At 39.9% G+C, this 27,376-nt stretch overlaps 2 protein-coding genes across 10 annotated transcripts in view; one reads left to right on the top strand and one right to left on the bottom strand.

Annotated features, from left to right (window-relative positions):
* Positions 1 to 1,009: 1,009 nt before the first annotated feature.
* On the top strand, positions 1,010 to 23,485 carry paqr6 (progestin and adipoQ receptor family member VI). Of its 2 annotated transcripts, none has more exons than XM_008430750.3 (8): positions 1,010 to 1,270; positions 10,540 to 10,805; positions 13,737 to 13,864; positions 13,954 to 14,159; positions 16,505 to 16,631; positions 17,592 to 17,688; positions 17,883 to 18,027; positions 20,782 to 23,485. In XM_008430750.3, exons 1-8 carry the CDS (start codon positions 1,210 to 1,212, stop codon positions 21,033 to 21,035), a joined length of 1,284 nt encoding a protein of 427 aa, XP_008428972.1. In that variant the 5' UTR covers positions 1,010 to 1,209; the 3' UTR covers positions 21,036 to 23,485. The 2 variants fall into 2 exon arrangements, with proteins under 2 accessions (XP_008428972.1, XP_008428973.1); XM_008430751.3 differs by lacking the exon at positions 1,010 to 1,270 and adding an exon at positions 5,637 to 5,767.
* A 2,511-nt stretch (positions 23,486 to 25,996) lies between these two features.
* Positions 25,997 to 27,376, bottom strand: part of ntrk1 (neurotrophic tyrosine kinase, receptor, type 1) — a 45,865-nt gene continuing 44,485 nt past the window's right edge. For all 8 annotated transcript variants that reach the window (XM_081616891.1, XM_081616889.1, XM_081616890.1 and 5 more), the window contains one exon: positions 25,997 to 26,933. In XM_081616891.1, coding sequence (XP_081473017.1) covers positions 26,748 to 26,933 — 186 coding nt within the window. In that variant the 3' untranslated portion in view covers positions 25,997 to 26,747. The remainder of the gene's footprint in view (positions 26,934 to 27,376) is intronic.

The raw sequence follows: 27,376 nt of genomic DNA, 5'->3' as shown, positions 1-27,376 counted from the left end.
GGTAGAACAGGAGATTCTTATTTTCATGCTAAATATTTAAGTCAACATGCGACATGTTCATTTTAAACTGAAGGAATTAAATAATGAGATGTTTTTAGCTACAACTACACACCTTTTTGTATCCACCAACAAGCTGGCAGCATAATCCTGATTGGGTGTTTAACCACTGTAATTACAAGAACTTCATATTTGAATTGGTGACATAGACAAATAATAAACCACACAAATAGAAAATATAAGTAAAGCAATAACTTTGAATGAAAAAAAGCATTAAACTAACATTAAGTTCACTATGTTATTAATCTACCAATCTGTCTGTTTAACAAAAACATGATTTAGTAAACAGTTGTGAAGCTCCATAACAGATATTGTATTTTGTCAAGTGGCATCATTAGAATCATCAGACACATCAGACATTTTGTAATGTTCCTTTTGTTATGGTTCAACAGCAGCTCTCAACAGGTGGATTTTCAGTCTTGATTTGGATCTCAGTGTTTCAGCTGTTTTGCGGTTTTCTGGACGTTTGTTTCAGATTTGTGGTGCATAAACGCTGAATGTTATCGTGGCTGAAGTTACAAATTTTGCACACAAAAAAAAAAAATCAAAAACATCTGTTAATGCAAAGTTATTCCAAAATGATCAATATCCACATTAATAGTCCAGTTCTGCGTTGGAGGAAAAAGGGAAAGTTGAGGCTGGAATAGAGATTTTCCTGCAGACTGAACAGTTTCCAGAGTAAAAACTGAGCGCAGCCCTGACATTCCTCCAGTTAACGTGAGTAAGCTCCTCGTGTAAATTCTCCCAAGGGCCCCTTTCCTCCTTTCTCTGAATCTGGGTCTCTCTGTGCCATTCCTCCCTTTCTTTTCTCCCCGCTGCCCCTCATTGAGCGCCCCTCTGTCCCTCTGCAGGCCCGGTGCCCAGCGCTGACCGAGCACACAGAATAAATAACCAGATCCCCTGACAGGCAGCAGAGACACAGAAGACGGCTGGCACCGGTGCTGCTGGCCCAGTTTGGGAGTTTTTTGTTTTGGGTTTTTTCTTTTTTTTGTTTTTGCTGGGAAGCCTCAGTGACCCAGCTTTTGGGGGCCGCGGGTCTGCCGGGACTTCTGGTGTGGACGGACCGGACTCGGCTGCTGCTGCCGCTGGGACGGGATGAGAGATTATTAGAATTACAACCCGGCCGGGGACAGCCCGTTTTCCGCCTGAGAAATGTCCACGCAGGGGTCGGTGCTGGCGCTCGGGAAATGTCTCGCCTGCTTGGAGTTCATGCGTAAGTGACTTCTCCGTTTTTAGTTTTCTGTCTCAACTCACTGTTTGTAGAAAATGTAGAAACTTTTCTGCGCCTGATCGAGAAAAAAAAAAAAAAAAAAAACGAGCTTCCATTTTCCCCCCCGCATCCAATGGAAGAAGATTCCCAGCGCAGGGAGGTGGGATCCGGGCATTTGGGGCTCCGGTGATGTTTCATTTGCAGCAGGAATGATCGGGGGGGAGACAGGAGAAGAATGGAATGGGTTGGGCTGTTTTGGATGAAGGGAAGACTTTAGATCAGAAAACCTCCCCTCCCCTCTGTGCGCTCGGATGATCAGATCGGACCAGACTTCTGAGTTCAGATCCCGGTTCGGCAGCCGTCCTGGCCGCTCTCTGTTGTTGTCTTTCGAAGAACTGTGTAATGTTACAGGGAATTCACTCCCCTGTTCTCCCACACAGGCCCCCGCAGCTTTATCTTCCCCTCCGAAGCGAGTTTGTGTCAGAACAGGAAAGAACTATAGAAAACAGTTTGGCGCACTCTTTGCGCTGCGCGTCCTAGTTTAGGATTTGTTTACGCAACCAGCTTTTATGCTACAGTTGGACACTGTTTGATTAGGCTTCACTAACCAGTTATAGTCTTAAAGAATAAGCCGAACAAACATTTTTATGTAGCGTCGTGAAAGTTTATCTTGGCAGATTTATTAATTTTGTATTTTTACCACATTTTTCGCACTTGACTGTATATTTTTGATCAAGTGTTAACATAGACAAAAATGGTAGCTTCAGATGTTGATTCAATTTGTTAAAGGGAAAAAGGCCCTTAAGACATAACATGTCTGAAGTAGGCTGAAAGATCTAAAAACACAAAAAACAAAAAGAAGAAGAAGAAAGAAATTCAATCCAGATTATCTGCAAACACCAATTTGCTGCAGACTTGTCATTTGGTCTACACACTTGCAGCATTTTGCATATTCTGGCTATTTATTGTTGTCCTGCGGGAACTTTGAGGTGTTTATCAAACTTTTGATAAACAGTTTGAAGCTGAATGGTTGGACTTTGCTGCAATTATTCCTAGCGTTGCGACAGTGGATTGTTGTTTTCAACAAGTTAACTTTATAACAGTACTTCTCACAGAACAAGCATATGACGACAGAGGAAAGGAAAACTCCCCTTTAACAGGAAGAAACCTCCAGCAGAACCAGAACCTGTCTCAGTAGCTGCACAATTCATAAACTAATTAATGGAAACAAACCAACTGAGGTGGGTTTTTTTTTGTTGGCTGTATTAAAATAGATGTATTTTGCAACATCTTTTTGCATCACACCAGTCACATGACCAACAACCAGATGTTACTACTGCCGCAAACCACAAAGAGGAAGACAGGAAGTGGTTTGAGGCACGGCATGTTTTTAATGACTTATCATGTGAACAAACTTGTTCACATGTGATTTTAATTGCGTGCGAAATTGTGTTTTTTCAACATTAGCAGAATATTGACAAAGCTGTGAGCACATCTGTAATGGAAATGCAGCAACTTTAAGCGGTCATCTGCATCTCTGTTGGAGTGAGACAGGATTCAACACAGACAGAAACCAGCAAATATCAACTATTGTGCAACATAAGTTATTAGCAGCTGCAGCTCCGGCACCTCCTGGACAGATTATGGTAAAGATCAGAGACTGCATAAATACTTATACAACATTTAATCTTTCTCTAAACGTCATGCTGGTTCAATTTCTGTAATTTTAAGTCAGATCAAAGCAAATCTATGAACACTTTTATTTTACTTTGACAAAGCTTTTCTATAAATCCTGCAAATTTAATTGAGTTTTCCTCATGAATTTCTTTCACAAACCTTCCTGTCATGAAAAGGGACATTCATGCAGTATAACAATGAAATAATTAGGTAAAACATAGAAAAAATCAATAATGAGATTATTACTAAACCACTGAGAAAGTCTGGTGTAAAAGTAGGCCACGTCGTAGTCGAGTTAATCCAAGTGTGTTGGGATTTTAATAATGAAGGAAAATGTGCAAAATTATTCTTTTGCGATTCATTTAAACTTTTATAATTATTTTCTGTTTATCCAACATGTGTGGTGTGTTCTGCAGCTTTACTGTCTGCGGGTTTTAAATTAATAAAGGAAACAGATACAGCTATCCAAGCTTAATCTGAAGAAGTGAGGCAAAAATAACAGTTTTTCTTTCTGCAACAAAGACATGAACTCAAACAAGACTTCAGAAATATAATAAGGCGAGTGAGGGCTGGAAGTTTACGCAGCAGAGAATCAAACAGGATGTCCTCTCTGGACAAAAGGAGCGTCCCTCAGGTTTAATGTGAACGCTCACAGAGTGGGACAAGAAAATGTCAGACAATGAAAGTTCAGTTGAATTGTAGCTGTTTACATCTTCCAACCTCAAGACACATTACAAAACAGACTGGTTCCCTCCACATCTGTTCATGAAAATTGTAGTTATATGGTCTAATTCAGATTCAGATAAAGAGGAGTCAATAATTATCAATATTGTGATTGTCCAGCTGGAGGAATTTGACCTGTCACCTCTGTAAACTCATCACAAAGAAACCAATTGTTTGGTGCTCTGTGATGCAATAATGTACAAGAATTTAGGATTTTAATTTGAGTTAACCATGAAAAACTTAATTTTTTATTCATATGAACTCATTGTATCATAACTCTCTGAATGACTGCTGTGTTTTTCTCTAAAAACTGATTGTTGTAACTGATAACATCCAGAGAGACAGCGGACAATAGCTTGTCCAAAGAGACATTTTGTTTCATTTTTTTTTCTAGAACTGATCACTGAAGCGACCCATTGAGTTATATTCTTCTCGATCAGAGCAGCACTCGCTCTGCCTTCTGCATGCCATCCTAATGAGAAAAGGAGAACAGGTTATTTGAAAGGAGGTGTTGCTTTTAGAGGCGAATGTTGAAATGAACAGCTGCCTTTCAGAACCAGCTTCCAGGTTATTAACCGGTTAGAGAGGTCTGGGAAAATGTCTCCACCAGATTAGCTTCACAATGTTTAGCTCAGTGGTTTACAAGTTAGAGAAAATGTTTCTTATATTTTTACTTTTTTTTTTTTATTGATATACGACATTATGTATTAGAGACAGACTAAGAACTGTTTTTTTTTCATATTATGAGAATGAAGTCAGAAAACTATGACAATAAAGTCCTAATAATAAATTAATTTTTATTCATGTAGCGCCAATACACAACAAATGTTGTAATTATTCAAAGTAGTTTTAAAAAGTTTCTATTTAAGGAAACTCAGCAGATTGCATCCAGTCATTCACTTTTCTTGGCGACAGCAGAAAATTGCTTGCATTGTGGTATTAGCTTTACACCAAACTCTCATTCTGAGCATGTATGGGGCGACAGTGGAGAGGAACAACTCCCCTGTACACAGGAAGAAACCTCCAGCAGAACCAGAACCTGGCTCAGTACGAGCAGTCATCTGCCACCAGCGACCGAAGGGTTTGAGAAGACAATGCAGATACACGCAAAAGAAGAATAACAGGATTATTTTCTATGTTCAGGAGAGGCAGTTATCTGGTTTAATTCCCTCCTCCAGGAAGGTATCACAGCTAACAAAACGCCAGACCAGGTGCAGCTTCTATGAAGAGAAAAATAACGGAGAAAACAGAAAAGTTAGGTAATGCAAAATGAAGAGTAGCATAAGAAGAAAGTGAGAAAAAGTGGTCAGTTTATCCTCCAGTAGCCTAAACCTATAAACCTCAGGATAACCCAAACCGATTTAACTGCTTTATCAAGGGAATCAATGAAGGGAAGCTAAAATAGGGGGGAAATTATCTCTCTTTTTAATTTTAGTCAGAACTCTTGCTGCAGCGATGGGATCAGCTGAAGGCTTTTAACTTTTGGATCGATGTTGAGAAACTTTCCCATTTCACAATTCCATTCTTAGGACCTTTCTGCAAATGTGTTGAACTAAAATCTCGGAGTAAAACTTGATCACATCATTAAACTGTTTTTAAAACGTTGAGGCGCTAACTGGAAGGTGATTTTTAAGTCAATGAAAAATGAAAAAGTTGACAAGATAAGAGGATATTTAGGAACAAGTTCCTCAAACAATCTGGACTCATCTCGATAGAAGAAACATGGCGGAACAAACTCGAGACTGCAACTGATTGCACTACCTGAAGAACCGTTCAGGAGCGGAAAGAACCGGCTCTTTTCCAGTCGCAAGCGAGCCGAAAGTTGTGGCTCCTGGAAGAGAGCTGGAATTCCCATCGCTACTGGAACACATGGCTCTTGTTGTTCCTGCGGAGATCCACGTGAGCACCGTACGGCGCTTCCTATTGGCTGGGCCGGGACAAGAGACAAAAGAAAAGCAGCTGTGGATGTTCGGGCCTTACACAATTAAACGGAGCCGCGGAGAGCGGAGGACACCCAGCTCAGCCCAGCCCAGCCCAGCCCAGCTGTCTGTTAGCGGGACGAAGGCTCTGTCAGCCCCAGAATGGAGGAGAAACGCCGCGGTACGTCGGTTCACCTTTTAAAAAAAAAAGCTTAAGAGGATTTTAATTAGCTTCCTTATAGTTTAAGTTTTCCAGCTGCAAGTCTCTGGTAGTCTGTCGCCCCTGTTTTTCCGCCCAAATTCCTTTAAATTGCAGTTTAATAAGTGGGAAGGGAAAGAAAGCGATAAACACATTTAACTGGGCTGAGACAACTTCGTTTGAGCTGCATGACGACTCTTTCCAGCTTGTATTTTTCCATAATGTTAAAAGTTTTAGTGTTGGAAAACTAAATTTCTAAGGACTTTTTTTTTTAAGTTATACAGAACTCTAAATTTAAAGCACTAACGTGTTTAAATTACCAAATAAAACTGCAGTAGCATCTCTTCCATATGAAGACAAAGAGTTTTGTTTTTTCTGGAGCTGTTAAATCCCTTGAACTCTCCCAGTTGAGTGTTTGTTTAAAACTGTGACTTCATGGATGTTGAGCAATGAGCAGAGACTTGTTTCTTTTTGACACCCTGTTCTCTCTCGGGACTTACTGACTCCCTTATTACATCATTCAGAGTGTTCATAAATGCCTTAAATGAAACAAAAACACAGATTTGGTGTCCGATTCGGCTGAAAAATATATTTTTGATTTTAAAACTCGCTGGTCTCGAAGATGAACTCATCTTTCCAGAATAGCTGGTGCTGTTGCATAACATTACAGAGCTTTTCACATGAGACGCTGACGGTTTGCAGGAAGGTGGTGAACAGGAAGGAGCAGCGGTGGTGGGAATACTCCTACATGGCTTCAGCCTGAGGAAGCAAAGGGAACAGAAGATGAAAGTCAGATCGTGACCTGCTGTCATGCTTGTGAACGTTTCCAAAAGTCGTGTCAATCAGTCGGGGTTCAGCGGTTTACTGGTGGTTTATTTTTCCTCATCTGTTCAGATTCAAATGAGTGATTGGAGGCCTTTTTTCTCTAATTGTTATTTTGGGGGTTTATGTGGAGAAGTTCTGAATAGTCACCATCTTACCTGGTGTAATTAAGTGTCTTTTTTCCTTCAGGTTGCATAAAACGTATAATACACTGATGGTGCAATCTGCACCAAAAATTCAAACTTTTTCTGGTCTGTAAATGCATCAGCAAACAGATTATTCTCTAATAATAATTGTGTTGAGTTTAGTAAAAAGCAGAAGGAGGGTAGTAATGTGTTGAATTCAAAACTAATGTCCATTAATAAGCTGCAATATATTTTTTTTCCCACATTATGTCCACATAAAATGAAAACAAAACTTTTTCACCTCTTAATAATCATACGCTTTGCTTTCCTTTTTAAATTCAAAGTCAGTAGAAAACTACTCATCCGGTTGTTCTGCATTAAATTGATTTACTAAACTTTGTTAAATTCAAACATTTTTTAAAGATCTTATTTACTCAGATCGTATTTTTGTTTTCTGGCTAAAAATGGAAGAAAATAAAAATGGGTTGTCTCCTCCCAAAGCAACATTTAGTTAATGAAACTGACCGTTTTTTGCATTTCAATATGAAACGACTACTTTTGTGTCGCGCAGAAGTTTTTTATGACGTGTAAAATGTTTGAACCACATTAGCTCTGTCCTAGTGTCTTTCTACCTGAATGCAATAATTAGCATTCAGTTCTGATAATCACCTGATTACACAGTTTAACCTTCTGAAATATTAGTGTGTGTGACCTTTATGTTTTGGCCCGGGGTTGTAGTTAAAAAATTGGAAGTTTTGTTTTTGCATTCAAAGTAAAACAGAAATGAAAGTAACTTTCATTTTTTCTTGAAAACGGCCCTCTGAGCCAAAGAGTTCCAGCGTGGGTTCTGGTCGTTGTTTTCAGACGATACTTGAATTAAAAGAAAATCCAACATGGAAACTTTGTGCCCGGCTTGACAATCAAATTTTGCTTTTGTTGTTTAGAGTCGTTTTTTTCTGTTGACTTCTTCTACTCACCTGCTGGGAAACAAACAGGTTAGGCTGTGCAATCTGACAGGTGACTGCAGCATGTGGAAACAAGCTCCTGATGGTGTTAATTTAACGGGCTGAGGTTACTGAGCTCCACACGCGGTAATCGTTCTGCTCCAGACTGGACGTGTTCCAGCAGAACGGTGGAATTTTCCAAACTTCAGCCCAAGGATTGAGACGAGGGAGTTGTCCTGGCAGAGCCAGTGTGTGTGGGTGTGGGTGTGGGTGTGTGTGTGTGTGTGTGTGTGTGTGTGTGTGTGTGTGTGTGTGTGGGCGGGCAGCATGCTCTCTGCAGACCCATCTCTTTGCCAGATTCAGACCCATAAAGACGTTCATTGAAGGAGGTCACATGATGAGATCATGAGCCGGGGAGGCGACGGGTCTCAGATGGAGGGCAGACGAACAAAAGAAAATGTATTTTCTTTTGTTTCATGCACATGATGGATTATCTGAGTTCATTTAACCTCTTTAGCATGAAATATCGCCTGTTTTGACAGAAAAGTACATTTATTTTTATGTTTTCTGCATAGAATTCAGTTTAATTTAGAGATGATACATTTTAAATCAGATTTTCTCGTAGACTGGTTAGAACCCCTTTTAGCGAGTTATGTGAAGGTTTGAAAAAGGTTTAAAAATTATTATAATAATTTAGTTTATGTTTAACTAGGGCTGGATGGTAAATCAACAACAATATATATTGTGATAGACACTTGATCAATATCAATAGATAATACATCTGATGGAATATTTAAGAATATTCACTGAAATCTGATTCGGAGCCGAACAGCATTCTGGGAAATGTAGGCTGCTCAACCTCTCACAGCTAGCTTAGCAAGGCTGGTAGCATCAACTCGCTCTTTGGTTACCTAGCAACAACATGTTGAGTGACTTGTGTTTCAGGTTTCTCCATCGTTCCTCATCATCGCTTAAAAACAAACAGAAAACTGGATAAAACAGGAAAGATCAGGCCACCAGTTTTTCAGTATTTCAGATATTTAAAACTAATAATTATTTATATTGACTGATCTAAAACGTTTATATCATGAAAGGGTTTTTACCCATATCGCCCAGCCTAAGTTTAACTGGTTCTAATTTTTCTTGATCAGTGGAGGTCATGGTGTCAGAGTGTTTTCTGATAGAATAAGGTTTTTGTTTTTACTTCTAAGCCTCTGGATGTCCTCCAATTATCTTTGGATATTTAAATATTATCACAAACAAAGACGACATGTTCAAACTTCAAAAATCTGTTGTCCTTGATGCCAATTCAGAGGTCAGACTCTTTAATTATTACCTCAGGCTCTAATGGATACTGTGAAGAACTCAGGATTTGTGCCAGAGTGTGTGTGCATCTCTTGAAGATGTTTTGTGTTGGCAGAACGTGTGTGTGTGTGTGTGTGTGTGTGTGTGTGTTGCCTCATTTCCATCCCATTCAGAGTGTTGCAGCCATCGTCTGGCCTCTGAAGGCTTCAGGCCACAAAGCTCACTTTGTCCCTGTTAGTAGGCCAGATCCTGCAGCTGGGTTTCTGCAGACGGCGAGGGGCTCCGAGGTCCAGGGGACCCGGGGACCCCGGTGAGGCGGGAACTTCAGAGTTTGAGGAAATGTTTTATCCTGTCAGTCTGAGGACACACACTCTGACGGGTCAGCAGGTTTATTCAGCGTGGGTTCTGGTCGGGTCAACACCAACCAGTGTTCCCATTTAAATATTTTACTTCTGGTTTTGCTGTCAGCCTTGATCGTGAATAATTTGAAATAAGATGTCTGGTGTTTTTTTTTTTGCTACGTTAAAGTTTCTGCAGTTATAACGAATAAAAAAAGCAGCTGATCTGTGATGTGGACGTAAAGTTTTATCCCAATATTTTACCATCGTCACAGTAAAAGTGAGTCAGTTATTTCATCATTTTTAGGTAACTGTTGCTGTGACACAGCATTTATATACCTCCAAACACAAATGATGCTCTTTAATAACATTCCCATTTGTAATGCGCTTCTTTAAGACACGAGTAACGAGGAGAAGTGATTTATATCACTAAAACTGCACAATGTAATTATATTTTCAGATTTATTTGTTTTTATTGAACTAACAGTGGGCAAAAGAGTAAAACTGTCAACAATAAGGACAATTTCAGAGAGTTTTAAACATCATTAATTGGAATTTATTATAACGATGGATTCCAATTAATTTAATGGAATTTATTCATTTAGTTAAATGATGATTAAGCTCATTTAATTACTATTAAGTGATGATTATTTATCATTTACTACAATATAATCAGAAGCTTTTTTTACTTGTAGATAAATTCCTGCATAGATTTGTACATTCTGAAGACCATTTTATTGGGCACATAATAATAATAATTATTATTTTTAGTGTAAAAACCGTGCGTGTTGCTGTTTGGTGACAAGTCTGTTAGGGAAGATTTGTGCATCAGTCAGACAGCGAAGCTCGTCTGAGATCCAAGCTTGTATCTCTGAAGACGTGTAAGGAATGCTCCTCGTAAACATGTTGCTGCACGCTCTGCGTCTGATCACCGGCGAATCCTGTTCGACAGAGCCGCTCATTCTTCCCATCGGTGTGTGGGAGGGAGGGTCTGGAGAGCAGCCACAATAAGAGATTGTTCTGCTGCAGTCAACAAACATGTCTCTCTGAAGGACTCTGTCACATGAACTTGAATGCTGGAGAGAAGCTGTGCAGCTTGGAGAATGAGGAAGATTTGTTTCTGTTGGCTGCCGTTCACCACAGGGAGGATCAAAACCAACCTGACTGTGTTTGGGAGGAAAACCGGCTTTGATTCTTACTGTGTTCATTGTATCCTGCAGTGTTTCCCGTGTGGAGGGGAATCGGGGCCAGCAGCGCCGTCGGGTGGAGCCAGGGCTGGGGCCGCTGCTTGAAATGGGAGCCCGGTAGCCAGGAGCGGGGCAGCAGAATCCCGGTGTTTGACTATCCAGTCTGGTTGGTGTTCTGCCGCCGGGGGCGTGCCAGGCTCAGGGAGGTGTGTCAGCGGGGCCGGGGCGCCATCAGGCTGCCAACAGACCTGCTGAGCTTAAAACTCCCCCAACTCTTCGACATCCATCAGGTTCCCAAGGTAAGAGTCAGGAGTCTTTCTGATCCCGAACCGGAAAAAAACGACCAACTTCTGGTTACTCCTGACTGTCAGGAAACGTCATGCAACTCTAGCACAAAGCTGAATCAATCACATAAACCAAAATAAGTCAAACAATGACAGAACAGTTATGGTCAAAAACTCTAAAACGACTATTAATCATGTCTCTGTGGTGAACTAGGGAATCAGGGTCGTATTTAAGAGAGACATGCAAAATTCACTTTTTTAAAAAACATTTTTCTAGTTTCATTTTGAGTTTCTACCACTTCCAAAAACAACACAAGCACTTAAAAAAAAAAAAAAAAAAACGCCACCAAGACGGTTTTTGGCAGCAAGTTCATGTTTTTTGTGTGTCTGGAATATGAGGCGTTTCAAAAACCTCCAACATGTAAAGTCACAGTCAGCATCTGCGCTTCACCTAGCAACCCCGTTACCTAGCAACCCCGGCGAAGTCTAGCCCATTACCCAGCAACCCCAGTGGAACTCCTGCATGTTTGGTCAGCTGGGTTTACTGCTGTACAATGGCTGCTGGCAAAGACGAGTGTTTTGTTGTTGTCTTGCCATCCAGAAACCACTTGCTGCATTCTTGTTTGTGCAGGAGGCTCTACTAATGCCTTTCAAAGATGTACGGTTGCATAGTTGCGAATCTGTTTGGAGCCATTTTCAAATGCAATGAAGTATTTTAGAATTTTAATTGGACTGAAGAAGATTCTTATTGGTTCAAGAAGAATGACTTCCAGATTACAAACCAGTTTCTGAAGCTCTGCTTTACATAAAGTTGTTTCTTCCCAGAACATTTAGAGAAAACCAGGAACTGTTTTGTCCGAAGGTGTTTTTCCCCTTACGTTGTCACTTTAATTCTGACACGACTACGTCTCGGCTGAGAACTTCTGCTGACATCATCTTCCTCCCTGCAGATTAACGTGCACACGGGTTTTCCTCGGGGTTGGCGCTCCAGTTTCAGGTCTAGTGTCTGACCGGCCGCCGTGCCGCTGCACGGACCTCATCTTTGCAACCCAAATGGAGTTTGGAGGAGTTTTTGCATCAGAAATTCCAGCAATGCAAAGCCATGAATGTCAACAAACGAGATTCTCTTCGACATTTTAACTGCTTCTAATCTGCGTCATGAGCTCTGAGAAACTGCCAATCATATTAAAAGTTATTCTCCAGGTTAAATGAATTTTCTTCTCAATAAGCGGATTATCACAAAGTGTTGCTGAAGCAGAATTACCTTCACTGCAAACCCAGCTGATGGAGATGGTTTAAGATAAAAAGGGAAAAGAATAAGCCCTATTTTTATTTGATGAAACTGAGTCCTTTTGTAACTGAAGCATTGATAACTCATCCATCCATCCATTTTCTTGCACCCTTTTTCCCTCAGTGGGGTCAGGAGGTGCTGGTGCCCATCTCCAGCCAACGTTTCGGGCGAGAGGTGGGGTACACCCTGGACAGGTCGCCAGTCTGTCGCAGGGCAACACAGAGACACACAGGACACACAACCATGCACACACACTCACACCTAGGGGCAATTTGGAGAGACCAATTAACCTGACAGTCATGTTTTTGGACTGTGGGAGGAAACCGGAGTACCCGGAGAAAACCCACGCATGCACAGGGAGAACATGCAAACTCCATGCAGAAAGACCCCAGGCCGGGAATTGAACCCAGAACCTTCTTGCTGCAAGGCAACAGCTCTACCAACTGCGCCACTGTGCAGCCCGATTGATAACTCATCACTGCTGCTAAATATTTACAGAACCCCCATCTGTGTTTATGTTCACATCTTCTCTCTGAGTACAGTTTGATCCAGTTAGACATTTTAAACCAAACAGACGATTTCAGCACTTTGTCAGAGGACGCTGTATCGCTGAGGTGTTTTTGTAAAGCGAGCTGCATCTAATCTGCAGTAGTGACTAGCTGAGGCATTTTGTTTTTACTTTTAATAACCCGACACCTGGGTAACGGCTCGCTTTTCTTTCTAGATACATTTCTCAACTGGAGAGTCTATAATTACAAACACTTGGGTGAAGAAAGTGGCTGAAACAATTTACCTGTTGGCATAAAACATATTTATTTTTTTTTAGGAGAAAGTAGTTACTGAGCAGACCTGAAAGAAAACATTCCTTACAGGTTTGAGTTTGAGAAGCTGGGTAACAATTTTTCTTCTTTCTTTTATTTGTGCACAGTTCTGTCCAAAAGTTCTGACTTGTCTTTCCTGTGTTGCTGGGAAGCTGATTAGTTTTTGTAATCTCCCAAAGTTGTTTTGATTGAAATTGCACCGATTAGGTTGATACAATTTGCTTTTCTTCTCTGCATTTGTTTGGTGGCACACACACACACACACACACACACACACACACGTTGGCTTTGTGGAAAGACTGGACTGAAAATGAGGAATGCATCAATCCAGATATTGAAAAAAAGAACTGGTATCAATGTTTCCAATCCATAAAGACAGATCTATTGAGTCTAATTCTACGCTTTTCCTTCTGAACAGCATCATGCTTTATTATTTATTTTACATTATATTTAGAATTACTAATTGCCCTTTCTGAACCATTTGGAAAAGAAGGTTTGTTGCTGTGCATTTTCAGTTTCTTTATTATTTATTTTGCATTGGGTGTTATGCTAACTGCACTGACTGAACAAATTAAAGTTATTGTGTTTTTACATGTTTGACCAGGCTTGAGAAGCTATTGGTGTATTTAAGTGTGCTGTACTGGTGCCGAATTATCACGTACATTTTTAATTCAGTAAATTTAATTCTTTGTTTTGAAAAACGAAGACACCAATATCAGATTGGTATCTGCCGATAATAAACCTCAGGTATTGAAAGCGGATCGGTGCGTCCCTGTCAGAAATCGTAAAGAAGTGATGATTAAAAGTTGAGGCGATCGTCTGTTGGGCCCCCAGGTGTTCAGGGAGGACAGCATCATCTCCGGCTACCGTCACCCTCAGAGCTCCGCCATGGACTGCGTCCTCAGCAGCTTCCAGATGAACAACGAAACCATCAACATATGGACCCACTTCCTGCCCACATGGTGGGTGGAAACGCTTCAAGCCAAGTTCATATCCACCGTCTTTTCATTTTTTACGGTGATGATCTGGTTTTTGAAACCGTTCGCTGCAGGTACTTCGTGTGGCGCTTCTTGGCTCTGTGCTCCACCATGAACTTCCTGAACGACAGCTACACCTGGCCGCTGCTGGTCTACATGCTGCTCATCTGTATTTACCCGTTCACCTCCAGCTGTGCCCACACCTTCAGCTCCATGTCCGCAGAGTCCCGCCACATCTGCTACTTCTTTGACTACGGAGCCCTCAGCCTCTACAGTCTGGGTAAGACGCCTCAGATGCTGCTTACTGAAATAACTCTCTGCTGTTTTTATTTTAAATCTTACACCTTTGGGGGTTTTTTTTAATCTGTAATTTGGAAGTAAAATGTCACAGTTGATATTTACCAAGATCAATTTTTTCTGTAAATTTTTCAGATTTTAAATGCAAACATTAAAATGCTAGCACTTTACCACACACAGAACCGTCAGAGCATTAAGTATAGTAAAACAACATCAACTATAAGTTTCACATTTCTAATTCAGTTCAAAGATACTTTATTTATCCCAGGGGGAAACTAAATCTAACTCGTACAAATATGTTTAAGGAGTTGCCGTTTAATGCTGCAGGCAGAAAAAACATGTTTGGTAGCAACCAGTCCTGCAGCGATTCTGAAGAGGCCTCTGACTGAAGATTATTGCTGTATGACTCACGACTATCATGACTAATGACTCAGTATCTGAGCGACTTTTCACAGCAGCATGTCCTGAAGCCAGTGGTTAATGGGAAACACTTCAAATCCACCTCATTTATTTTTGCTGCTCCAGTCTGTATAATAGCCACATAGTTTCACCCATTTCTGAAGGAAAAAATATCAAAGTCATCATTTTATCTGCAGATTTTTAATCACAGCAAACCTTTGGATTATATTAATCGTTAAGTTAAATATAAAATCCTCAACAAATCCTCGGAAGCGTCTTCAAAAAGTGTCTTCAACCGACGAACCCATGTTTAATCTTCAAGTAAATCGTCGATCGTTCATGAAACGCACTTGAATTGATAAATAAAATCCTGGAGACTGAATTTAAACTCTTCTTGACTTTACTGTTGAGAAACGTCTAGAGAGTAGATGTTATTTTTTTTATTAGATAAAAACTCAGAACATGATGAGCAGGTTATGAAAACATTCCTGCTGCCGAGCATTTCCTCTTACAGGAGCCCTGAAGCACTGTGAACCATTGAAGTCGATCCGTTTAAGGACAAATTTCACCTTATTTCAGATGAAGCAGGCTGGTCATTTCTGAGGAAGTTTAACAGATAAATATGTTTTTGACTTGCAAATTTTCAACAGTAACATTCAAATGATTTTCTTTCCGTTTGTGTTGGAGCTGCAGCTGCTCAGATTTACATGTCCGACTCGACTCGGCTGATTTTTCTCTGCTCGGTTGAACTCATGCAGACACGGATCCTGTTCATGCTCACAGTAGCAGATCATATTTTCTGCCTTTCGGAGGTTCAGCACTGAATATATTAACATTGTGCCTGGAGTCTTGTTGGTGCAGATATTTCCTTAGAGTAAAACTCTAGTGCATAAACTTTTTTTGTTTATATAAAGTGCAGGACAGAAAAACTAACCCCAAAGATAAACACAGAAACGATACACTGTTACAAAAAACATTATTTTGAATTTTTAGTCATTAAATTTAATCTGCATCTCCAAATAAACTGATTTTTTTTAGTTCCAGCAGCCCTGAAACCAGATTATAAACGCTGCTGCTGAACAACCCGAGCTGCCGGTGTAAAAGGATTATTGCCCAAAATAATCCTTTTACAACTAAACTATGGCATGTTGTAAAGTTAATTAACAATAATTTGTGTCATTTAGCCTGTCATAGGAGGAAAATATGGGCGGTTAATTTTTCATCTTGTTGTTCATTCATTTAAAAAGGTCAGTTTTAAACTAAATATTTAATTAGCAAACTAAATATTTAACTTGCTAGCTAGCTAGCAAGCTATTCAATTAGCTTACTAGCTAAATATTTATCTCCTAAATATTTAGCTTTGAACTAAATATATTGCTTGCTAACAAATTATGTAGCTTGCAAACTAAACATTTAGTTATGAAGTTAAACATTTAGCTTTTTAACTGTTCAGCCAACTAAATGTTAATAAGCTAAACATTTAGCTGTTGGCTGCATGGTGTCTTTTATGACTTTGTATTTTTGTTATGTGAAGCATTTATTACCAAGTTAAATATTTAGCTCCAAAATAAATAAGTGCGAGCGAAATATTTAGCATACAGACTTAGATTGTTGTGAAATATTTAGTTTGTAACAAATATTTAGCTTGCTAATTGAATATTTAGTTTTTTACTATAACTGCACCCCATTCTAATTACAATTTAAATGTTAAGTTTATTCAAAATAAATAACATCAAGCTGGTATTAAATATTTTGTGCTATGGGGGGCTCTAGTGGTTTAATCTGGAACAGCAATGAACAGAAAACATGTTGCATCTACAACATTAAACAAACAGATGATGGTTTCGAACAGCTGAATAAAAATGAGCAAACATTAAGGTGATTCTCTGAAAACTTTGACTCTGTGAACATCCGTGTGTTTGTCTGCAGGTTGTGCCATCAGCTACGGTTACTACGTGATGCCAGACTGCTGGGTGAACAGTTGGCTTCATCAGCACTTCGTTCTCATCGCCATCGGGAACTCGCTGTTCTGCACCAGCATGTCCTGTTACTCCAGGTAACAATCTCCCAGCTCTTCTCCATGGCTGCATCTGAAATTACAGCTCGGCACCTGGAGGAACTTTTCTGTTTAATTATCTGAAAGGTGATTAAACAGGCTGGGATGTATTTTTGTTTCTTATGAGGAGTTAGCCTTGTAGATCCTCCAGGTCATCAGATACTCCCTCAGAACTAAACAGAAGTAACTTTTACTACTTCGTTTACAACAAACATTTTAAAAATGCACTGAAATAATCTCAGTGCATTTTTAAAATTTTTTTGTTTTAAGGTTTTAACTTAAAATAAGCTCTGATATCTTGCTGAAAAGTTAAGTGTGAGTTAGTTTTCTTATTTTAAGTGTAATAAAGTACTTTATTTTGTGTTTTGCAGTGTTCCTTTACTCCTTAGATTTCAAACAAACTCCCTCAAAACTGACAAAAAATGATCGTTTTTTCTTAGATATTGGCTGTTAATCTGTTTTAAATGTCTGCTTTTTTTGCTCGCATGCAACATGTAAATATGAATGTTGCCCTTTTACCTCTTTTTCCTTTTGGTATGAACAGTCCCCCATCACTTTTGCCCTCTGATACTCACTCTAGACGTCTGGAAATGCCTTTGCCAATCAGATTATTTTCACAACAGCAGCCAGCCCTCATGTAGCCCAAATTACACTGGGATGTATTTTATTTTTGTGTTTAAAATGTTGCAGCTTGTGCAAAGCTGTGCTGGTGGAACAGGGTTTGAATTTGAAAAGCATGACTCCAGTTTGCTTGAGAAGTGCTCCAAGCATTCTGCCTGTAACTGAAGGCACCTGGAAGAGCATTAAGGTTGTCATGTGGCTCGTAAGCTCCCCATAGAAACCCAAATAAACTGAATTTTTTTAGTTCCAGCAGCCCTGAAACCAGATTATAAACGCTGCTGCTGAACAACCCGAGCTGCCGGTGAAACGTGAAACATTTCCTGTTTTTTCTTTTTTCAGATTTGTGGAGCTGCAGTTCCCAAAGAGAAGTAAAGCGTTGCGAACCGGAGCGTTTGTGGTGCCGTTTATTTTCGACACTGTTCCTCTGTTTTACAGGGTGAGTCCCTCGGTTTGAACACACCGCTTCGATTATGTAATCTCTCATTAGTTTAATAAGACTCAGGATCTGACTTCCTTTTCTAACTCGATACAAGCAAATTCATGCTAGTAGTAATTCTACTAATCCTATAGATGATTAGTCTGTGTTATGTAATCTGAAATGCTGTAACAATGGAGTTCTGTGATTCTCAGGCATCCATCTGCTTTTGGGGCGGCGGCACACCGAGCGACGCCCTTTCCAGTCACTGTTACCACCTCCTCTTCGCCTTCCTCACCTGTTTCCTGTTCACCGCCCACCTCCCAGAGAGGCTGGCCCCGGGGCGCTTCGACTACATCGGTACGTCCAGATCCTCCGCTGGCCTCCTGAACTGTCTGACTCGTGGCGTCACTGGGGGAGCTGCAGAAATCTGATCCAAAAATTGACTTTTATGGAGGATTTGCTCAAAGAAAGTCAGAGGAAGTTTTTTTCCCCACAAGTTAAAACAAATTTAATCAACAAATGAAGTCAATTTCATAAATAAATAAAAAATATCATAAAACATATATACATCCAAAATTAAGAGATTTTGAAGATTTACTGTATTGAAGGAAAGGCATCTTGTTTTCAGTTTTTTTTCAGGGGCTCAAATGGACAAATTTACTTTTGGAAGTAAAAACATGATTTAGGTCAGTTTCTTTCAAAATGCTTACTAAACTTAGCCCAGTTTAATAAACTCAATAAAAGCTGATAGGGCTGAAACGATTCCTCGAGTGATTCGAGAACCTCGATTATTAAAATTCCTCGAGGAAAATTGACCTGCCTCGAAGCTTCGTTAATTTATGTTTTATTATTTAGCGCACCGTGTTTCAGCCGGAACATTATTTGCGTTGCGCGGAGCTCTGACTTCCGCCTCTGAGTTGTTGACGGAAGCTACGTGTTAGCGGCATAACGTCCAATCTTCAGGTTCGGCCCGCGGGGATTTTACTGATTGGTGATAATTCCGGGTTTTCATCGTTTTTGTGGGACCAATAAACATCCTTAAAATGACCGGCGCGATGCCGGGAGTTCGGCAGCCTTTCTGCTCCGGAGCTGCTGGTTGAACGGCGGGAAGAAGCTGAGGAGGATTTCTACAGGTGAGCGGAGAGACTGAACACGGCGGGCGGCTGAGGATTGATGCTTACAGGGTAAGAGCAGCTTTACGGACGAACCGCACAATAAACTTATATCATCCCGGTCTGAACAAACGGGAGGCGGAACATGGCTGGTAGATGAGTTTCTGAACGGAGGAGCCGTAAATATCCCGTGTTGCTCCCCTGGTCTACAAAAAAGTAACTGGTAGGGAAGCTCAAAGGTGGAAAAAATAGACTGATGTTGATATCCGATAGTAACACTGGTGTTATGGAAGATTTACCAATATTTTATTTCATAATTGTTTTTATCCGATTACTCGATTAATCGTAAGAAAAATCTATAGATTACTCGATTACTAAAATAATCGTTTACAACAGCCCTAAAAGCTGATTTGGGTGCAGTGAAGCTGGCTCTGCAGTAAAATGTCTGTGGCTCCACTTGCTTGGTTATAAAGAGACGAATACCCTGTGTGGGACTTAACATTTTCCATTGTTGGAAAATGATGTCCGTAATAATTTACAAATTAAAAGTCTCTTCATCAGTCACCAGGTCAAATTTGTATTATTTTTGGAGTAGTGGGCCGTGAAAAATCAGTCCAAGGGCCACAAATGGCCCCCGAGCCACACTTTGGAGAGAGATACAAACTTTGTATCAACTCCTCATAAAATAAACTGATGTGTGTGATTAAAGTGAATAGTTTTTTTCCTGAATCGGGTGTAGCTGTTGAATAATACTCTTTTATCTGAGCCTGAACAATACTGGATCCACATCAGAGGCTTTTGATTGGACGCCATGGAAACTCCTCCGATTGTTTCCTTGCTCTCCTGTTTGTGTTTCATTGTTAGAAATGATAAAGTCTGTTTACAAGTTAATCCAAATATTAAAATAAGCATCAGCAGAGATTTTATAACTCAAAAAAGTTCCTTTATTATTTAAACCTTCGAGTCTAAAACTGGAAAAATGTTACTTAACTTTGTATTAATACAGAATCTGGTGTAAATATTTCAGAAGATTTAATTTTAGGTATATAGTGAGAATATGTTGTAGTTACTGCTCATCTCATTTTTAAGAAAATGTTAAAAATATATTTTTATATTGATTTTTTTTCATAATCATTCAATCCTTTGTTTGTAAAATGTTTGTAAAAAAATTAAATCTCCTCCAAAAAAATGTTAAACTAAAAAGATTTTAATTTGCATATATCAGAGCAGGGATTAAAACGGGAAATAATCCAACGGTCAATCCACGATTTTCTGATTTTATTTATTAGGATGAAAATAACATTTTTTGGTGCCATTTCAAAGATATTGTCATTGACTTTTGCTATTTTTTCCTCATTAAACCCCAAATAAAATCTACATATAGAAGAAAAAAGATGAGAATCAAATAACAAGCAGACGGATTTGGACACAAGTATTTTTGATCCTGTTTTTAATCTTTGTACGCTTGAAATGAGACAAAACTAACTTACAAATAACTTTTCAGGAAGATATGGAAGCTTGTTTTATGTGAATAATTCCTTAATTTTGATTAAAGTACTAGTTCTACTGCCAGATAATTTTACTTTTAATAGGACATTTTCCACACCAAGTGAAATAATCTGCCAGTTGAACTATCACTTTTAATAAATATTAATAAAAGTATTGCCCATATCTTGCTGAAAAGTTACTTATAAGATAGTTTTCCAAAGAGGAATAAGATATTTGAACTAGAAACTAGACGTAGTTTGTAAGATTTCGTCATTTCTGCAGTGTGAGCTTCCAGTTGCTGCTATAAACTTAATTACTGCAGAATGTTTTTATGCCTTTTTGGGAAAAATGAAAAACAAATCTGTAGTTTTGCTTAAATCCATGGAAACGTTTCAGTTTCAGGGATTTGATTAGAGGTTTTACTTTGAAAAATTGGCCTATGTGTAGAGCTTCCTGTGATCCGCCGGGTGTCACCTGCTTCGCTAACGGACTCCTCTGCTCGCTCGTTTAGGCCACAGCCACCAGCTGTTCCACATCAGCGCCGTGGTGGGAACCCACTTCCAGATGGAGGGCGTGGTCGCCGACATGACGTCGCGGAGGGCGTGGCTCCAGCTCCACGGGGCGACGCCGTCCTTCCTGGGGACCATCGGGGCGCTCGCCGTCAGCGTCGCCCTCAACCTGGCCGTCATCGGCATCTTCAGCGCGCCGCTGCTGTGGAAAAGCCGGCCTGGCTCCGCCCAGCAGCACGCCCACAGGGAGCAGTGAGGAGGCGCTCCCAAAGCGCGGCGGACTCATCGGCTTTCCAAAGGAAAGGTTTCCCAGTAGCGCTGGTTTCACAGTCCCTCTGTTGTCTTAAGTGTTTGTGTCTGCGCAGCGGCTGAAGACCCAGGCTCGGCTTCTGAAGCCTCGTCCTGATGTTCGGGTCGAGGAAGGCTCTGGGTTGAAGGACGCCTGCTGCAAGTTTTTAAATCTCAAACTGGAAACATTCGGTTCAAATTGGGCGCAGTCTCAGAATTTCTTTCAAAGTATTCCTCCTAACTGGACATGTCAGTTGGTCGGGTTGTTCTGCGAGCGCAGCGGCTCGGTAAAATAATGCAGATTGGATCGGCAGCTCTTAAACCTCCACAGATTGATTCCGCTCCTCGCTGACGGGAATTGATTTTCAGAGCCGTGTGGTTTATTTTTTATTTCTCCTGATTGCCCGCCTCATTATAAACCACACAATCTGCCCTGGAAGGGGGGTGCAGGGGGGGCAGAAAGTGTGGCGGTGATTAAAAGACGGGTACCACTTTCACAACGTTCCGTTCCCATGGCAGCGGCGGAGCGGCCTCTCGGTCCGTCAGGAAACTGATGCTAATTACATTCTGACCTTATTGACGTTCAGAGAACTTTAACGTTTGTTTCACACACGTTGGTGGGATTCAGAGAAACGGACAAAGTGGAGTTTATTTGGAATCATTGCCATTCATGATCATTTTTGTAGAACTGCATTGAAGCAAAAACATTAACGGCTCCTTTATGCTTCGTAAATCTCAACCCAGTTGACTCTTGTTTACGTAAACCACTGAAATAATTTCTTTTAAGAAATTTTAATCCAAGTGCAAAATGTGATAAAGAAGCAAGATTTTCTCCTATTAATTGCATTTATCTTAAAAGGATCGTGTTCTGTCTGCTCATTTTTATAACCTTAATGATCCTAAAGCAAGTGGAAAAAAATCCAGATCATAAAGCTACTTTTCATCTCAACCTTTTTTTATTTAAAAATAGTTTGCTTGACCCAGGATTCCTGCTCTGTGTGGAAAAGCAGTGCATTTAATATTTTCTGTCTGGATGAGTAACGGGTTAAAAGTGATGGGAAATGTTGATTTGCAGAAATCAAAAGCTTTTAAATACATTTTTAGAAACTGTTGCAAATTTTCTATATTTTATCAAAGAAAATAAATCTAATCTAATATGGTCATTATGTGTGCAGAGATCACATATTTGTTAGAAATAATGACAAATCATGATTGCTGCTCAAATGAACCATTTTTGCATTGGATCGTCTGAATTCTGGTGTAAAGCTGCTATTTTTGTTTGATTGTGGCTGAAAAATCTGGAAGAGAAAATGCAAAATTAGATTCTGGCATAAAAAAAACAGTTGCTTTCTAAATTTTTAGTTTTTTTTTTCCCCCCACTTGTTTAAGGAAAAGTTTTTGACCTAAATGAGCAACAATAAGCCTGTAGATCCGGCAGCAGGACTAACAGAAGAGGACGGTTAATTGGAGTCTGGATGTCGCAGATGAAGGTTTTCTCCGTTCCTCATTTTAACTGACAAACGGGCTGAAATCCGTATAAAGCAGGTTTCTTCTCCGGTAGAAATGCCACGCTGCTAACACGCGCTCACTCACACACATTCACACACTCGTCATGTTTAGTGGAACGACTCGGTCAGCGGGATAACCGTAGGTGATTTAAAGGGAATGAGGTGCAGTCCAGGTCCGTGTCGGACGCTGAGGTGGAAACGTCGGATGGAAATTGTGAGTAGAAAACACAAAGTGCACACACACACTCTTCTATTTTTTTATATGTATATTGCCAGGGTTACTGTGCTGGGTTTGAGTGGCAGCATCAGATTAAAGAGCACTCTTTACCCTGAATGTATTTTTTTATTATTTTACCTCAGATTTTCCTCGTCTCAGCATTCATCATGTTGCAACATTCCCCAGTTTGATTCAGGGATTTTCTGTGGCATTCCTCTCATTGTTCTTCCTCAGACACTTAAGGGTCAAAACTTCAACATCATGTGTGTATATATATATATATATATTTATATATACATACTTCTTCCAAACTGCATTATTTTGATGAGAAAATCCAACTTGACCGGATCACTGTAACGTCTTTCCGTTGAGTCTCTGTGGACGGAGTGATGCAGGTTGCACTTACTTTTTTTTCTTTTTTTTTACATACTGTGTATTGAAGGATTTATTTTTTGGGGATCAAATGCAACAGAAACATAATGTTAGTAGGAAGATTATGATGATGTTAGAGGTTAGTGGAGGGAAAAACTATCGGTGCCTTTTTTTTTAAAGTGTTTTACACAATTTTTTATTTTCTTTTAAAATCAGAGCTCTTAAACGGTATAAATACTTATTTACATTTTGTGTACCATTTGTAATTTGCCGCTTTGTTTTATTAGACATAAATAATAAATTAAAGCTTTTATAAAAGTAGCTGTTGTCACTGGAATCATTTTATGTACCTGAAAACAAACCGGTTTCATAGTTTTTATAAATTCAGCTGCGGACTGAGTTGTAAAATCCTGTCGCCACCAGTGCAGAGCTACTGCAGCGGAGGTGTGTTTGTGTGTATGTGTGTGTGTTTGTATCACGCTGTGAACAAGAAGGGCTGAAATAGACGCTACTTCTGAAATTCAGAGTAAAGAAAAGCATCCAGGACAGACTGAGCGTCTGCAGGGATGGAGCCTCCTGATTGGTCAGGACACCTGCAGAAGAAAAGGTGAGAACCATCTTTGAGTTCTGTGTTACAAACAGCGAAGCATGCTGATAAAATCCATGCCTCTCGTCCAAGCAACCGGAAATTAGCCGGAGCAGTTCGCGTATGTGACCACCAGAGGGCAGTGCAGAACAACAAGCTCTACTCCAGGCCGAGCAGCGAAGAGTAAGGAGAGGGCGAAGCTTATTCTGCAGGTAAATCGGGTTTAGGAGCAAAATATTTAGTATTAAAACCGGGTTTCTGTCTGTCAAAAGCTTTTAGTTTATTTTTTAATTAGAATCAATCGGTAAGCTTTTTATGTTGTTGCATTTTATCTGTTTATTTGAATGCATTTAACTTTAAATTCAGATATTTATTTTGGTAATTATTTAACCTTTTTTCAAATATTGAACCCTAGAAGACAAATGAAAGGGCTGCAGGATAAAATACTGGACGGTTTTTAAAAGCTTGTGGATTCCTTGATCAAGTTGTGCAGTTTTGTCGGCCGTGCTTTTGATTCATTAGCTTCCTTTCTTTTCCTACTGTGAGACCTCACAAGGTGGTCTGCAAAGCACAGAGTGGTTTATTATTAGCTGTGGACACAGGCCACAATGAATTGGCTCTGCCATTATCCTAAAAGAAATAATTATTATGAGGAATCAATATTCTGTGTGCGTACATTATGAGATGAGGTGAAGGACTGAAAAGGAAAGTTTCCTGCTGCAAAGCTCTAATAGGACTTCCATTTTAAAAATGGCCTCATTTCCAGCTCTTATTATCCTCCATATTCCACATCCAACCAGGGTGGAGCCTCGAGTGCTTATTAAAAAAAGCTTCATTCTGAAACCACAAAGGGAGCCCTTAAGGAGACCAGGGACAAACACTACACTCTGTTCTAATCCTATCTGGCCTGAATCTGCTTGTAAGACACTAGAAGAAACAATATGCCAGACACGAGTCCTCCAAGTGTTTTTTTTTTTTTTTCCACCAGATGCCCCCCCATCTCTCCCTCCTCCCCCCGGTACACCAGGGAGGAGGGGAGAAAGGGATGATAGCATTACTCACAATCCATTACCCCTCCCCAGAGACGCTCTGCATAAGAGTGATGGAGGCGAGATTTTTATTTTTTATTTTTGGAGGGTGTTTGTTTGCTGAGGGGGGGTGACGGTAAGGCAATATGAAACATGATTATTCCTTTTCAATAACCGTCTGCTGAGCATCCCATGGAGACGTCGCAGGTTGCTGATTAGTTCGTCAAAATAAGAGAAGGCTCCTGAATAGCTTGTTAAGATGCCCAACTTTAAGTACAGACAAGAGCACAGATCATTATTCACTCTGAAGAGTATCTTAATGATGGATTGACCGACGCACAGGGACTCTTTTTTTTTATCTAGTTTTTTTTTTCAAACAACTTTATTTTTAAGGCCAGACAATATACAAAGTGCTGGAGGAACAATGAAGATACAGTCTGAGTCAGAAGTTTACATACAGCAACCAAGAGCATCAACGTTTTGGGTTTTTAATTTTTTTTAAACCGTGGAAAGATGGTAGAACATGCAACTATCCTGATTTAAATGGAGTTCATTTTATTTGGCCTGGTTTTGTTTTCCAAGCATTTTCAGCAGAGTTGAGGTCGGGGGATTTGGGAAACCTGAACCTGTGTGTGTGTTAGATTTCTACACTGCAAAAACACTAAATCTTACCAAGTCATTGTCTACTTTTAGTTTTTGTGCAAGTATCTTAGTTGAAATAAGGCAAAGCTAATTCCCAAGTAACTTTTAGGCAAGAAATATGAGCTTGTTTTAAGCCAGTAATTTCTTAAAATTATTGGGAATACTCCACTCGCAAATGATTTTACTTACATTTTTCCTGTTGTAAGTGAAACAATCTGAACTAATAACTAGTACTTTTTAAAATTAATATTAAGGAATTATTGATTCTTAACAAGCTGAAAAGTCACTTTTAAATTGTTTTCTTATTTCAAGTGCACCAAAATATTTGCTCTAAAAACCAGACAAAGTATTTGGTAATATTTTGTGTTTTTATGTGAGCCAGGGACTAATTTAAAAAAAACAAAACAAAGACAAAAGGCCAGTTGGTTATAAATCAAGAATAACCCAAAATCAATGATGCATGCTCCCAAAAAGTGTATGTAAACTTCTGATGTCTTCTGTACATAAATGACACTAATACAGCGTATATACATGTAGTATTTACACGAGGCGCTGCAGTGGTTTGTTCACCTGATCTTGTTTTTTTTTTCTCCAGTTTCTCTTCCAGCGCCATCTGTCCCTCCTGGAGTTGCTCTTTAATCCATCTGTTGCCTCTCAAACCATCTCAGGCTTTCACCCCCCCTCCATCTCGCCCTCTTACTGGATTTCACTGCAGTGCTTTGATTTTTTTCCCCTTTCTTTCTCACAGTCGCATGTTAAAATGTTGCTAATTTTGAAGAAAGAGCCAGTGTGGAGTGTGTGTCGCAGGTCAAACCGCCGCCGACTGGAAACGCATTTCTGTCCACATTAAATGTAAACATGGGGATTATTCTCTCCACTTCATATTCAACAAATCTTTTTCTTTTTTTTTGAAAAATAAGTATATGATACAGACAATTTGACACATGAAAAACATTCTTTCATTGGGTTTTTCTTATTTACATTTACATGAACCTCCCACTCAGATCAGTTGCACAAATACCTTCCTGCTGCATCCAAATCCAGAAAACACTTTTTTTTCTTTTAAGCTGCAAAATCTTAAGAAATCTTCCAACACTTTCCATGCACGTCCCATCCCACTGATCCCACAGCAGATAAACTTTTAAACACTTTGGTAAACATTTGACATTTTTCCAGAGCAGCTCAGGGCAAAAAGCAGGACTCTGAGTCGAGTAGAAATGGGGCCAAAATAAAAATAAAGCTTTAAATGAAGCAACATAAGCGTTTACGTAAATCCCGACACTTTTGAGTCTTTGATTTCTTCTCCCTGGCTGCGTCTCGGCCCGCTTCAGCCCAGGATGTCCAGGTAAACGGGCGGGTTCTTGACCAGCTCCAGCAGGCGGCTGTGGATGTCCTTGATGACCATCCTCTGCTGGGGCTCCCTCTGCCAGCAGCCGTGCATCAGCAGGTACACCTCCTTGGGGCAGGTCCGGGGCCGCTCCAGCTCCCGGCCCTGCGTGATGCATTCAATGGCCTGTTGGGATGAAAGTAACATCGGCCGACTCAGTTAAGCAAGGAAAGGATAGTTTATCCGCAACATAAATGTAATGAAAGCTTTTGTTTAATTTTGTTTTTATGAACTTGGGACAGACTCAGAATCGAAAGAAAAAGTTAAAACATATTCAGAGGAAGTTTAGTGGAAGGAAGACGTGTGTTAGGGAAAGGTGCAACTGCAACTTTGAGCCGATTTTCAAGAAAAAGTATTTACTTTCTGAAATGAGTGAAGTTTTTTTCTCTGTCTTCTTACTATAAAGCTGGTCCAGTAACAAAAAATATCTATTTTTAAATTTGTTATATTTTTAAAAGATATTCTTTATCAGGTGAAGTTGATTCTGTTTCAAAGAAAGCCAAGCGTTTTCTCAGTGTTTTTAAGAGAAACAGACCCACAGCATCACTGACCCTCCACCATGCTATGGA

The sequence above is a fragment of the Poecilia reticulata genome, chromosome 16, assembly GCF_904066995.2.
Source record: "Poecilia reticulata chromosome 16, P_reticulata-male-v2, whole genome shotgun sequence".
Lineage (NCBI taxonomy): Eukaryota > Metazoa > Chordata > Actinopteri > Cyprinodontiformes > Poeciliidae > Poecilia > Poecilia reticulata.
This window is presented reverse-complemented; position numbering and strand designations above follow the sequence as displayed.